At 31.2% G+C, this 15513-nt stretch overlaps 1 protein-coding gene across 5 annotated transcripts; it reads right to left on the reverse strand.

Moving 5' to 3' along the window:
• Positions 1–837: 837 nt before the first annotated feature.
• On the reverse strand, positions 838–14740 carry LOC128190242 (uncharacterized). 5 transcript variants are annotated; one of them, XM_052862197.1, is made up of 11 exons: positions 14227–14740; positions 13333–13440; positions 12337–12373; positions 10533–10592; positions 10182–10333; positions 9634–9699; positions 6678–6728; positions 5561–5593; positions 4617–4658; positions 3659–4126; positions 838–3549 (listed from the first exon to the last, which is right to left on the reverse strand). In XM_052862197.1, exons 1-11 carry the CDS (start codon positions 14501–14503, stop codon positions 2354–2356), a joined length of 2490 nt encoding a protein of 829 aa, XP_052718157.1. In that variant the 5' UTR covers positions 14504–14740; the 3' UTR covers positions 838–2353. The 5 variants fall into 5 exon arrangements, with proteins under 5 accessions (XP_052718157.1, XP_052718156.1, XP_052718158.1 ...); XM_052862196.1 differs by having other exon boundaries at positions 10533–10598; XM_052862198.1 differs by lacking the exon at positions 5561–5593 and having other exon boundaries at positions 10533–10598.
• Positions 14741–15513: the final 773 nt, after the last annotated feature.

Genomic DNA, 15513 nt, shown 5'->3' on the forward strand with positions numbered 1-15513 from the left:
TATTATTACAAAATTTGTTGCCGAAAATGTTTTTACTTACAATAAAATTATTTTTTTTCTTCAAATTTTGTATTTTTTTTTTTATTCAAATTCCTTTTTTAAAATGGGATTCTCTGATATATGTTTTATATGAGTGTCATTTAAAAATATGAGTTAGAATTATCGACAAAAATATCAAAGTTTCCGACTCTTTTGTCACATAATATTCAAATCATTGAATTTACACTAAAAGCTAATACATGTACTCAGCTATAAATCTTCTAAACTGTAAAAATCAAACCAATTCGATTAAAAAAAATACAAGTGTATTCTTACACTTCAAAACCTATTAATCATTTTGAAAACCTTAATTACTTTTTTAGAATTTACGAAATTTTCCGATAAATGTACAGCTATTCACGCCAAGTAGACTGAGAGAAGTAGTATCATTGAATGAATCTGATGTTTTAAAGTTTGTTGCTATCCTGCAAGTTGGATATGTAATAATTTCATGATAATCGTTGATGGTATTTTTGTGTTTAATTAAATAATAAAATCCACGGTTTTTGTTCGATATCACCAAAAGCTTAATATAATTTTTTTTATTATGTGTTATATCATGGCACGTCTGACAGATTTTTTGGCAAAAAAAAAAGAAAGAAAATGTCTCTGATTTCATTAAATTTCGAAAAATAATTTCGTTACTTCTCTGCCCTTTCCCTTAGAACAAGAAAGTAACAACTGACTCGGATTAAAAATTCCTCGACACAAAGTCACAACCTCTTAGTCTTAAGCTGCATGAATATGATTTGAAACGATCGTTTTCAAATGTTAACCAATTTACAAATAAGATGAATATCAGTTGACAAATTCAATGATTCAATAAGAGTAATACATTCAACAACTCCTTCTGTAAGAAAAGCTATTTTAGGGTCGTTCCTCGTATTTCTTTTTATACATATATAGACTGCCGAGTTAAAAATAACATTCAAGTAAAAAGGTTAAACAACAATGACAAACAATTGAATCTATATCAATGTGTGTGTCTAACGAATTTATGAGCAAACTGTAGATATCAATCAGATTTTTGCAGTCTCACGTGTCATGTTGATTTTAATTTAGTTACATGTAACTAATTAACAAAACTCTGACTACATGTATTTGGCAATTGCCTTATAAAAGTGTATGCAGCATATTTAGCATGACTAAGGAAACAAATGCAAATCAGAAGCATTCAATTCAAAACAAATCAGAAAAGAGAGAATTCATATTCATTTTTACTATTTGTACATGTACATCGTTTTAATGGAGTATTTCTGCATTTTACATGTAATACATGTATTTCTTCTACATACTAACACTTTACATTTAATATGCAAAGTGATGATTAAAAACATAATCTCACACATATATACATCCACATGCATGTATTAAGCAAAGTATCTCTATTTCTCTAAATATGCCGTAGATTTAGACTTTATTAAGGATTTTGTATTCACGTTCTTCAATACATAAAAAAACCTCTTAATTTTAACACACTCAAGAAGTGTTCATCGGTTTTTCCCATTGTTTCTCCAGGATCTTCTTATAGTCTGGTTTGGTTGCTTAGATTCGAAATTATTATGATGTTGAACAAAGTACTTTATCATGCATCATTTACGTTATTATACATATTACGTAAACTGACAAGTGCTTAGATAACAATTTACAAGTACAATCGTAAATATATCATGCAAATCCGTTCTTAAATTAGAAATGTGAGTTCAAATGAATTGTGTCTCAATGCAAGCAATAATGCTAAAATACCAGAATTCAAAACCATAATTATGTTTAATATATTTGTCAAAAATGATTCCATTAAGATTAATTTGTGCAGCTATAAAATCATTACAAGTATATGTAGTCAAATGCAAGTGATGATCTTTTGTGGGGTTTGTGGCAATGCTCTTATTGAAGGAATTTATGAGGTTCTTTTTAAAATTAGACTTCAGACTTCTCAATTAATGAATTTGACAATATATTATATACATGTATGATTATAACGCAAAATAAATTAGAACATGATAACTCTTTATTTCAGATTCTAGTAAATGCTTTGTTGGAGGCTAAATTACATGTACCATGAAGGTTGACGTTACATGCAAAGGTTGTACATTGAAACATATTTACAGCCAAAACTTCCTATTTTAACTTTAACTTATTTATTTCATTTTTATAACATTTACCTTTAAAAATTCGTAATAAAGGGACGTATAAACAAAAAAATGATAAGATACCATATCATATAAACACAAGTTTGGATGCAGGTAACATTAATGATTTGAAGAAAAAAAAGAAGTAGAACAAAAATGAAAAAATGTAACTTTAGACATAATTAATTTGTGATCTTTTTCCACACATTAGGTAGAGTCTTATTTCTTAAATCATCTGTAAATTCAGACCGATCCATTAGTGGATGACTTTTCATGAACATATGCAGGTTTTGTCCTACAACCCTTGAAACAAGAACTGGGATCATTTCTTCCTTTAAGACTACACAAAAATCGCTCTGTGTTGAAGAGGAAACTGGTCGCATTATCTCCTCAATCATTTGAAATTGACAGTGCTGCAGGAGAATAGATTGGTACTTCGTATGATCGGCACAGAATTTAAATAAAGCAAAATTAAAGAGATCATGTTTCATTTGTAATCCTTGTCCGTCTATGCGACCGACCAGAAACGCGTCCAGATGGCAGACATTTTGTTCCACCTTTTCATTGCTGATTCCTACAAGTTCAAATGCCCAATCTGGCAATTGGTTTTTAAGTTTGTGAATTCCCACCATCATTATATAAAATAATATGTGAAAAAGTTCAGGGCTTTCTTCTGACATATTCTGATATATAATACACAGTTCCCTCACTATATTTTGCGTTGCTTCTTTTTTGTTAAATAAATCATGTAAGTTGGAATATAACAAGGTAAGAAGCGGGTCCCCTATTTGTCCTGAATTCACTTTGAGAGTGTCCTGAATAGATCGAAAGTCAACATTTCTAAACGGACATCTTCGGTCTCTTGTACAATGCCCTTGTTTCCTTTGGTCATTAAAGATCAGCAACATTTCTGCATCTGAGAATTCGTTGAAGTCAACGACAACACGCTTGTTTTGCAGAGCTTTGACATTTGGACATTTCTGTAACTCGTCATATACATGATCATGTATAGCTAAGACAACTTTCAATTCCCCATAATCTCCCTTTTCTAGATTTTCCAAAGCTTTTATGATTTCAGAGGTTGAAGCAAACTGGCCTCTATTATACGCACCAAAGAGGTTATCACAACATAAAAGAAGTTTTTTGTTTTCTTGCACATAAAGGTCGCTCGAGGTTATAATCTCTTCCTTCCACTTCACCTCCCATTGATTTCCTCTGTAGTGTTCATCAACGTATTTCAAACAAGTTGTTTTTCCTGACCCTATAGCTCCTTTAACTATTACAAAGGTTTCTTTCTTAAGACTGCTTAGAACAAGTTTTATGGCCTTTGTTACAACAACCCTGTCATTTACAGAACATTCAGGTTTTAGCTCAACACCTGTAAAGAGACAGAAATAAGTTCACATTATGAAATGTCTGTTTACTTGACAATACGTGTTAGTACAAAAGATACGTGAATATGGAAATTATAAATACAATACACTTACTCATTATTTTTTCACTACCAGAGTCTTGTACTTCAACATCTTCAGATATTCTTCCAAATCTATCAAACATTCTAACAAATATGTCGTCTAAGTGCATAAATTCAGTCTCTGAATCACAGTATCTATTCCATATTGAACGGATTCTTTCAATATCAGCACCAAGATTCACATCATCAGAAGGAGGGTCATACCCCCAGCCTCGAGTAGGTGAAGGTATATGTTTGCAAACATTACGAAGGAGGTTGTACACGAGGGATATATCCAGTTTTGCGTAGTCATCCCAAGAGTTTATATCGTATAATTCTTTTAATATTGATTCTTTAAAATGTTGGAGAAGAGATGTTTTGAATAAAACTGTGACATCTTTAAGTTCATCAATTCCAATGTAGTGCTTTAAAGTTACCATAAGGTAGTATCTTAAAGCCGTCAATTTCCAGACCACATCCTTATTGTTCCATGAGAATTGTTCTGAAAACAGTAGCAACATTTTATTAATTTAGTATGAGGGTTTAATATAATGAAAATTGTGTTTTACATCTAATAAATAGTTTGATTTTGTGACTTTCAATATCAATGATCTATGGTCAGGGGCATGGTTTTGTTTTCAATCAATCAATCAATCAATCAATGATTACCACGGTTTCTTTATATAACATTTTTTCCTCTCATATTGAAATATTTTCCTTGAAAAGGGTTTAGCAAATGACTGTTGTCTTCGTGCTCATAAAAGATCAGTATCATTAATAAAGATTTGCTACAACAACTAGCCAATAGCGGGGTTTTTTATGAATGGTAGAGGAGGAGGGGAATAAAAACTTATTTTTAATCTTAACATTTTTGGCTCTTTTGTGTAAATTAAAAATTAAAAAAACTTTATGCGCGTAGCAGTTTTATTTTGATAGAAAATTTGGTTCTTTTAATATCTAAATTTCTTAAAAGTAAAAGAATAAATCCTTACCATTCAGTACTTGAACTCTGTGAAAGGGTTCCATGTAGGTATCTAAAACAACCAAAACTCGGATATAAAAAAAATTCTTTTGAAAATTGTATTTTAAACAACTATGTATGTCATTAAAAATGATTAATTTTAAAATGACTTGTTTCTTTTTTTTCTAAGTACATGTATTATCAAAATCTGAAAAAGATCTTTTTATCTTTTATGAAGCAAAAAAATCAGTTACATAAAATCAGAATTCTGCAGAAAAGAAAAAAAAACGTCGGCTCTGATATTCCAGACATAGGTTTAGATAAAGGATTAAAAACACACAATGTCAAAGATAAAAAAATATAGTATTTATATACATTATTTGGTCTATATTTTAGGAAGTAATGCAATTACAAAATGACTTATATGAATTACTTTTCCAAAACTAACAAGGAGATAATACGCCATCTCTACTCCACATTCATTCAATGGATTCCTGTACAATTTCCATCGTACATGTGAAGGAATAAATGTCGTTCAAAAATATTTTTAAACTTTTATAACTTTTTCAAAACGCAAACATTTTGTATTACAAAATAGTTATTGTTTTACTTGTCATTTATTTCTTCAAAAGAATTATCATCGATATACTCATAACTATACTAAATAAATGCAATCAACAGGGAAAAGATTTTATCAATGTAAGCTGTCTAGTATCCCATTTAAGTTAGTTCAGGGATCATACATGGGCTAAAAGTACGTTAAGATCAGGAAAATGATATATCCATCAATGTAAAGCCATACCCCAAATCCTAGTACTAAAGAATTGTCAATCAGTGAAGTTCAATTTTCACAAGATGTAATATTGTTATTCACCAAAACAAACTACATGTATTTATGTAATGAATGAAACAAATAGCAATGCAATCAGGAAATTTTAATAAACAAAAGATCAAAACAATCACATGAACCCTTACCATTAGCCTCAAATGCAGAACCTCCATCTGTACCTAAATGATAATCAAAATCTGCATAAAATGAGGTTACACTGTTGATTTGAATCTTAAATCCTAAAAACATCAATTATTACACACATCATATTTTTTTTTGAGAGAGAAATAGTTCTGGTTCCTGCATAATTTTTTGAGTCTTGTTAAGATACAATTGTGATAATTTAAGTTTGTTTAAAACCACAAAAGTTCCCTTAACTTTCTTTTGAAATGACTAATGTCTATGATATAATTCATAAAAGTTTCACATAAAACTGACTTTTATGTCATTAAAATATTAAATTTCCAAAATTAAAACCGTAAATTTCGTTCGTTCTTTGTCCACTTATTTCATAGAAACTGCTGTATTATCATCTCTAATGGCGGATGTTTAAGATAAAAGACAAAGACCAATAATTCAGGTATCTCTTACAAAGCTACTTCTCTAAACATCTATTTTCACCCAGTGTTCATACACCGAGTTATGTTCCATAAAACATTATTAACCTAGGTAGTTAAACAATTTCTTATAACATTTTAAACTGCTACTGATAATAACTATGAGGCAAACAACAATAGATTTGTGTATGGGGCATACCACAGGAGTCTGTCTGTCTATTAAAGACAAGTTACATGCATTAGTATTGGAATTGGAACTACTTCTGTATGAATTTTTTTTACATGAATAATTGTGCCTTGCAAAAGTCATTGAAAATATTGTTTAAGCCATAATGATAAAAATGAAATACTATTTAAACATCATTTGAAGCTTAAACTCTCGCAAAAGTATTGCCTATTGGGCTAATTTCCCGTTGCTCAACTCATAACACTTTTCTATTCATCATTGTTAGTTCAATGAGCAAATGAGCTGGGAATTCTGATGTTTACTGACTTCAAGCACTGTCTAGATTGTGATTCGCCAAAATGTGTCTCGTCCTGGATGCTATTTTAATCTTACAACCATATAGACAGTTAAAAAAGACTGACGTTCAGAGAATGACTAAGGACAACAATTCGTTTTGTTATGTATTAATGATAATATACATATATAATTTATCTAATTGGAAATGAAAATCAAATAATACAAAATAAGTTAACCAATTACCTGTTGTTACATTCATTAGAGCACTATCTTCGTTATCGTCTTTCTTTCCAACTGAAATATAATTAAGCATTGCTTATTAATTTAGCCGCAAATACTGACATGTACACATTTACTTCTTGTTTCATACATTAATGCTGTACATCAAAAGCAAACATTAAACGGACCCACTGCATATTGCTAGATATACTTTTATTTGCTACCTCTTTAATCACAAAATGGTTGGTCAAGTAGATATTAATTAAGTAGAAGAGGAAAAAAAACTTACAGTGATTAAAGCATCATGTTTGCATTTGCATGCTTTGCCGTTATAGGTGTAATTAGTATTATTCGCTAACGTTTATAAAAAACACTTTGATATTGAGTTGAACATACAGGTATCATTATAGATATGAGTTTGACAGTTTGAACAGCGAAGGACACCGTGCACAATCATATATTTGCGAAGAGAACATTTTATGTGGTGTTCCCTTTCTGAATCGATACAAGTATTTTTTTTTAATTAGGGTTCGAATTTTGGTTTCACATTATCTATTTGAATTAGATAATAATTCTTTCTTTGATATGAGGCCAAGAAATACTGCAAAAACATGATATCTGCTAAATTAAGTACGTGTATAGTACACATGTCTGTCCTGTGCATGTACCAGTATTTCTGAGCCATCTAACCTTTATCATTTAAAAAAAACATAAAAGTCCATAACCTCTGAACTTTTATCTTTTTAATTATTTTCATGCATTAAACTAAAAAGCTTATCGATTTTGCACACCCACTGACAACCAAAAACCTCAAGTTATGAATACCTAAGGTAGGTTTGTGGCAACGCACTTTGAAAAAAATTACGCACTTTGAAAATTTTTTTCAAAGTGCATTAATTTTGGACCATGTTAACCCACTTTGAAAAAAATTTCAAAGTGCGTTATGAAGGTACATCAACATTTTTTAGTATCGACAATATTTACGCACTTTGAAAAAATATTTCTATATCACAAATTCTGGAACTGAATTTCTAATTTGTTGATAGTATGATGATTTGTTAACGCACGTTAATCTAATTTACCATATTGAGAACGGGGATGGGGTGGGGGTAGGGGTTAACCAAAGATACAGGTCAAATACTAGTGCACCATTTAACTGATTACAAGAAGAAGGTCCTCTACATATGATCTTCAGAAACTTTGGGTAAACATTTAAGATCGGAAAAAGAAATATGTTCTGTATAAGTACAATTGTCATGCAGTGTTATTGAAAAAACAAGCTGGCCGAACAATAATTTCTCCATTGGTACGTTAAAGATTCTATATGTTTCAACAGTAACCCTCTTTTCGTATTCTAATCAATTAATCACTTCAATAAAAGAATACATGTATTAACATTAACGAACATTGAATTATTATAAACTTAAAAACAAGCATTAGGATGTAGGTTAATTTTCTCGCACTGATCTTCCAAAAGATCATATTGTTTCTGATAAACAGAACTAAGGTATCCTTTTTCACATCATATTTGCAATAAGCCAGTTGAAATATATTATACAACGATCTCCATTATTCATTTATATATAAATCATATTTGTTCGGGCATAGCCCGATATACCAGATAAAGAGGTAAATTTGCTGAATATTCAAAAAAAAAAAAAAAAAAAAGAAAATGCAATTGCTAAGCGACGAAGTTTATGTCGTATTTGGATAATTCAAACCTCCCGATTTTTTTTTCTGTGTAAATTGTTGATATTGTCTTATGAGAAAAAAAAATCTCATCTAGAAACTGTTTATTAAGTTAGCTGAGAATGCAATGAGTTCTTCTCTAAGGTCAGACGACACGTTCCTTAAAAATCTTTTTTGTATCTCCTCGTAATAAAGAGTTCCAATAAAAAATATTAATTTTATAATTACTCTAAAAATTATCAAAATTTACTTGGATTTGGTTATATGTCTAGATGGTCGAGTGGTTAGAACCGTGGCCGCTCACTGCCAAAAGGGTAAAGGTTCTAGAGGTCGTGAGTTCAAAGGCCCGCCCCGGCGGAGATTTTGTTCTAATATAGTGAATTTCGCTGTGCTGTAGATGTATTTATTGGGAGTTGATTTTAATCAACTCTCCTATGCAGTTACTCTGGCAAACCGAAAGTGAAACAGTGTTTGGACCTAAGCACAAATCATCACCGCTGACAAGATTTAGTTCTTGAAAATAATCGATAAATTCGATGTTATGTATCTTGAAGCTTTGATAATTAAGAAACTTACTTATGAAAATAGTCAGATGTTAAATAGTACGAACAATTTAGATATTTTTTGCCGTCGTATGTATTCATACGCCAGAGTTCAATAAAGTTTCAGTCCGAGAATTCATATTATAAAAATGTGCGTAATTCAAAGACATATTATAAACTACTTGCCAAACAAAGTAAGATATGGTTGATTTTAAAATAAATAAAAATCGATAAAATCAACTCACGTCAGTACGTCAGTACTTTGATTTTTATATCAGCAATTCAAGTGTAATTTTAAGAAAATTATATAGGATATTGCATACTCTAGTATTTTGCAGAAATGCCTGGGAAGGTATCCTAATTTTTTGCAAGAAAGCTTGTCAAAGTAGTAGTAAACCATTAACAAATTCCTGGGAAAAGTTATCTAAAATTGAGGAACGTGTCGTCTGACCTTAAATATATCACATTTAGCTAAACACGGTTAAAACAATCAATTATTGTATATAAAACTATCAACTATTTTCACTACAACATGAACATTTTTTTTTCAAATTGCGTTAATATCGACGATATCAACGCACTTTGAAAAAAAAAAATTCAAAGTGCGTTGACTTGGTCCCAAAATTAACGCACTTTGAAAAAAATTTTCAAACTGTGTAATTTTTCAAAGTGCGTTGTAACAAAGGTTGGATTATTTTAACACCATGTATAACAGTCTGATCTAAAAGGAAAGAGAACGTTACATTTACCTGAACCACGATCACTTCTGTCGTTTCTAAAACTTCTGATTCGTTCGTTCATGCCATTGTAGACTTCTTTTTAAAAAGAAATAAATATATTTGTTATAAATATATGAACAACACACTCATCCACACAATTACTGCAAGTAAAATTACACATAGTTGCAACTAACAGACTGTAAAAGCGTGAAATGTTCCCGCTACGGCGCTAGGAGCAAAAACAGGCAAAATATCCGAAGTTGAAAAAGATAGCAAGTTTAATATTTATTGTTTTTATGACATTTTGATTGAAGTGTTAAATTTAAGTATACATGTATAACTATTTCGTATAGACCTGGTTCATTGCCTAATATTATACAGCTAAATATTGTCATTGCATTTGTACAAAAGATGAATTCAGTGAAAAAAGCATTGGTTCGTGTACATTTTGACGCACAAAGGGTAACTTTTAAAAAAAAATTCTGGCTAACAAATTTTACCAACTTAATGAAGCGCTTGAAATACAAAGAGATCGATGCTATTTATCTCCACCGTTAAATGACGTTGCTGTAACCAACCTCTTGTACGTGTTCGTAATGAATCCCCGAGTCCCCATTTGAACCGCTTATCCAGGATGTAAACAATCACCAGTGAGCCAATGAGGACGAGAGCTATCACTGTAATGATACCAGCTAACAGCCCAGGATCCCCAGACTCTGCCACTGGTTCACTGAACACAAGATGTTTTTTTATCAGATGCAATGCATAAAATTGAACGTGTTTTCATTGATGCAAGACGTTACTATATATATATATAATGTTAGAGAGAGAAAGAGAGAGATATTATTATAGTTATTATAATGATAATAAAATATAACATATTGTACGTCAATATATTTGATGAACTTTACTAAAATGATAATACTTACAGCATTGCCGTTATGTTTACATGTTCATGCCCTTCTGTTGTTTTCGGGGATGATGTAGTTCTGAAATTGATAGATTATTGAGCGATGCTATTATACACGCTACATATAAATTCCCACTTGGTTAAGTTTATTGAGTTATTTATTTTAAGATATTATATGCCATCGTATCTTAGTTTTAGGCACATAGAAACATAAAAGTACATAGTAATATGATGGCTAGATGAAAAGAGATAAAACTGCCATTACATATCAACATGTAGGCTACATGTAAAAATATTTTATTACCGTCACATCATTAGAACATGTTCATTGTAGCAACAATGTTCTTTTTAAGTTGTACAAATAATCATACTCAATTACATATGTAGCATAAAATATTCACTTCGTCCTTCATAAACAATTTGACAATGTGTTATATAATGCTTTACATTTATTTAAATATAACAAAAATTATATATCAATATTAGACAATACATTATTGACCTTTCTAAAAAAACAAAAAAAAATTAATTAATCTTTAACAGTGTGAAAATATAATCCTGTATTTCTTCTGAAAGAAAATTTTTCCATGCTTTTTATCGAAACTTTGATAGTTTACATGTATTCATAAATTAACAACAATCTGTGTAAATTGAATTACTGATTGCTTTATTAATACGGCTAGATAGTCGTGGCAATTTTTAATCCTTAATGATCTCCTTGAAAAGAAGAGCTCTATATAAAGATATAGTAATGCACTCAAAATTAAAAGCTATAATAAATGGAACTTTTCTTTTTTTAAATGATAGTTTATAGCTAAACAGATCCTAACTTAAAATTTGAGGTAGATCTGGTGGTTAATTTGGTGGCCATCCAGCCTCCTTAATAACTCTTATTTGTACAATCGCAACTTCTCGGGCCTTTCCGGCAAGCTCGGAAAAACACCTCGAATGTATTAACATCACCGGATGTTAGAATTTTATACAAAATGGAGTCGCTTCCCATTAAAAGAAGTATCGGCTAGACAGTCTTGTATGTCGCTTCTGTGTTATATTTTAGTGTATATCGTTTACTTTAATAAAGTTTAGCTCACATCTCAACAGATTGTAAAATATGTTGTATTTATATCAAGTTTTATAAAAAGGGGATTGTCATGGACGCCTAGGTAACACATTCGAGGTGTTTTTCCGAGCTTGCCGGAAAGGCCCGAGAAGTTGCGATTGTTATTTGTAATGTCTATATTTTTATTCTGAACTCTGAAGCATGATAAAATAAGACGGAGGAAGATGAAAACTATTCTACAAGTTGACGAACTTTATATTTGGTACAAGTGCATTTTTTAAGTAACAAAGCGCAACTCTTCGTGCTTTCCATGGCAATAGTTCTGTGAGTTTGTGCAGTGTACAAGAGCTTGTAATTTGCCAGAACTTGTTTCTTATCAATTTTTTGTCAGTATGTGTCCTACACACACAAACAGAACGCAAAAATTTTAACAATTTGTAAACGCATCAACTCTGTATTGTGTCTTCTAATGAACAATGCAACACAGGTTTATATGTGTTGTCCTTATGATAAAAGAGAAATTCGTACGTGTTGATGGGAATATTTGTGATATGATTTATGGAATTGAAAGAAAATGCAAGCCAAAATTAATCACAAAATGATTTTAATTATACTTATATTATTATAAAAATATCTTACCAATTGTCGATCTACATATCATAAAACAAAACAAAGTAACTAATGTGTATATATGCATGCAGTCACGTATAGATTTATTCCCCACGTGTAAATATATATGTAGCATAGTAAAATGCTGAATTACCTTTCACTTCCATAGAAATTTCCAAAACAAATTGGCCCTGCGATTATAAAAAAAAAAAAAATGTAAGGCGCGTTTAAAGTAAAATAAAAGTATCATCAGACAAACATGTAACTAGAAGGCATGCTCACAAGATTTTTTGAAGACAAAAAACATCTTGGGAAATTTCAAAGTTTTATACAAGCCGGTTCCTGTAACGTTTCTATGTCAAAAACCACTATTTAAGGACAAATTAATAGTGTTTTAACTCTGGTACAACATTAACGTTGTCTTAAAATCAACTTAACTACATATTGTAATTGCAGTCATGTCTGCCATGAACTCGATGTCCTGTTGTTGTGGTGCACTTTTCTTAGCAACTATGATTGCTATTACATATGTATAAAGGATTTCAAGAAAAGTGTAAAATCATGTAATATTGTGCAAGAGCTGATGAAATATTAATACGACTATTTATACCAAAAAAAATGTCGACCCCCCCCCCTTTTTTTATTATTTATAATGACGGTAATTGTTACAGTCTGATAAAAATCAAACCTTCCACTAGCTCCTTTATCAAAATAAAAGGAACTAGTGGAAGATTTGATTTTAATCAGACTGCAATTGTCGATGATTTGCAGGATTAGAAATCATTCAGTCTTGGTCATAACCATACGTTCCTTTAAAGCGTCGGATTCATACATATGTATCCGATAATCTATTTAATCACGCTAGTTCAAGCTGAGAGTAGTCGGGGGGTTTTATGGGTGAAAACAATTGTATGTTCATAAATTTTATGGCATAGTACGTAGATGTATACTATACAAAATTAATCATGCTAATAAAAGTTTATCGCAGTGTGTATAAATATTGATATGTTTTACGACTGAAATATAAATATTATATAGCTTTAATAGTGTTAAATCAACAGCAGTCAAACATTAAGACAATTTGTAGATGTCAGCAAGATTTTTATCTCCAACTATGTGATACTAGTATACTATTCCTGTGGACACTTACATTTGTACAGTTCCCTTGGACTATATGGCTTGTCTGGACATCCTTCTTTGGCTTTACAGGGCACAGAATCCAAATTGTGTGTCTGGCTATTCAAAACAGCACACATTCCTAAAAATATTATCTTAAAATGAAAAATTGAGATTCACTTTAAAAATTAAACCACTTATCAACATAACAGAGCAAAAGTTTTTCAGTAAAAAAATTAACGGTGTATTTAATATTGTTGGATATTATTAAGTGAACAAATCAAGTTTCCATTAAAAAAAAACACCAATATTCATTGATTTTGAAGTAAAAATCATATGGATTTGTTCACCATCGGTAAAATATATTAGAGGAAACATGCGCGGATCCAGAAAATTTTTCCAGGGGGGGTCTGAAGGATAGTTGTGTTCGCGATAATTTTACTATGTAAATTTAATAAATTTTCATTTTCCAGGGGGGGTCGGGACCCCCCCGACCCCCCTCTAGATCCGCGCATGGGAAAAGTCAAAAACTTTGCACAAGATACAGTTTTCACAGTTCACGATTAACAAAAACTCAGATATTTTATTTGACTGAGACTGCCGCTCATACATGTAGTTCATCTACCATTTCCTCTTTCAAAGGCGCTCAAATTCATGATAAACGTATAAAAGTCTACACCAAAGAGATCAATATTAACTTGTTCACTTGTTTTGAGAGCTGATATGAGGTATGTTATTTATCAAAACGAAAGTTGAACTCGCTGTCCTCTAAAAGTGACATTTCTGGCCTACCATATATGAAAGAATGTCCCACAGGCCAATCTGAAAACTAGGTTAAAACTTTCAATATGTTTAATAGTATTATTTCAGCAAGCAAACTTATTTTATACATGTACATCAATGAACATTTTATTTTCATTGGTTATACCTGACGGTGAGAGTCCGATTTGGGTACAGATTGATCCGAAATGTCCCGGCAAGTTTTCAATGGCTGCACACAGGTAATTGGGTGTGGGATCTTGGCAGTTTTTCCTGTCTGCTTCAATCTGCCATTCCCTGGCTCCCGGGGGACACACGGACACGGGAATGTAATCCTGGGCCGCACGTGAAAGTGGGCAGAGGATGAACAGAAACAGAACTGCATTTGTAAACTTCATAATTCCCTGTAAAACACTGAGCTGTCCACTGTTTATCGCTGTAACCATAAAAACGCGGTACGCATTTAAAATTCCATAAATGCTATCGTATGTAAGGGCATGTACTCGGCACTAGCTATGAGTTATGTTATGCGACTGTCAAGTTCCACATATTTTAAATACAAATAACAGATCTGTAAAATATCCACTGTGCATTATGTAAAATTATTATAATTTGTGGTAGATTGCACTGCCACAGTTGCGCAGATGATGCGCAATTGCTATATATTTATTAATAAGGAGAACTCACTGTCATCTAAACAAATAAAACCCATGTCTTCCAAACTTAGATATTCTATTGTTATTATAACATGTGTCTGCCTGTGGAAAGAAATTCGTGGGAACTGAGGAAATGTTACTAATCGGAAGTGTAAAATCTTGGACCCATTGATTATCAAATAAATGATTTAGAAGGACCGGAAGTCTCTTGACATGTTTCAACAACGAAACATATGCATACTTGTGTTTTATTTTATTTTGATATTTTTTTAAGTTTTCTATTTTTAATGATTATCATAAAAATGGGAGAGGGTAACACTACGAATCAAATTTTTAACGATATATATCATTAATGACGCAATGTTGGGGCGCAAGCGGGGTCAACGTTTCATAATTATAGGAAATGAAATAATGGAACGAATGATATTCAATCGTAAAATTATATAAAAATAAGGAATTATTTTTTAATATTATGAGGTGATCACACCTCGACCATAATACTTACTTCATAATACTCATTAATAAATAAATATACAATACAAAATGCAAAGTACTTTTCGAAAAAGGTGTAAATCAAGCAATTACATTTATGATAATTTAACTTAAGTAATCATAAAAATAATGTAGTACATAATTTATGCATTATTTTTATTGCAGAACATAGCCCCAAAAGAATCAGTGCATAGAAACACTCTAGGATCCACCCAAACCAACTACATCGTGCCTCACAGCCACTCATACCATGCATACCATGGCCGACTATATGTATGATATCAGTAGTAGTATTCTGATTCTCTGTG

This window comes from Crassostrea angulata, chromosome 6, assembly GCF_025612915.1.
Source record: "Crassostrea angulata isolate pt1a10 chromosome 6, ASM2561291v2, whole genome shotgun sequence".
In the NCBI taxonomy this organism is placed as follows: Eukaryota; Metazoa; Mollusca; class Bivalvia; order Ostreida; family Ostreidae; genus Magallana; species Magallana angulata.

Excerpts from the sequence above, each read along its gene's own strand:
- LOC128190242 (XM_052862196.1), bottom strand. The coding sequence starts at position 14,503 with ATGGTTACAGCGATAAACAGTGGACAGCTCAGTGTTTTACAGGGAATT. Across the intron at positions 12,374-13,332 it reads TCCAAGGGAACTGTACAAAT|GGCCAATTTGTTTTGGAAAT; the intron begins GTAAGTGTCCAC and ends TTATAATCGCAG. Across the intron at positions 10,599-12,336 it reads AATTTCTATGGAAGTGAAAG|TTTCAGAACTACATCATCCC; the intron begins GTAATTCAGCAT and ends ATAATCTATCAA.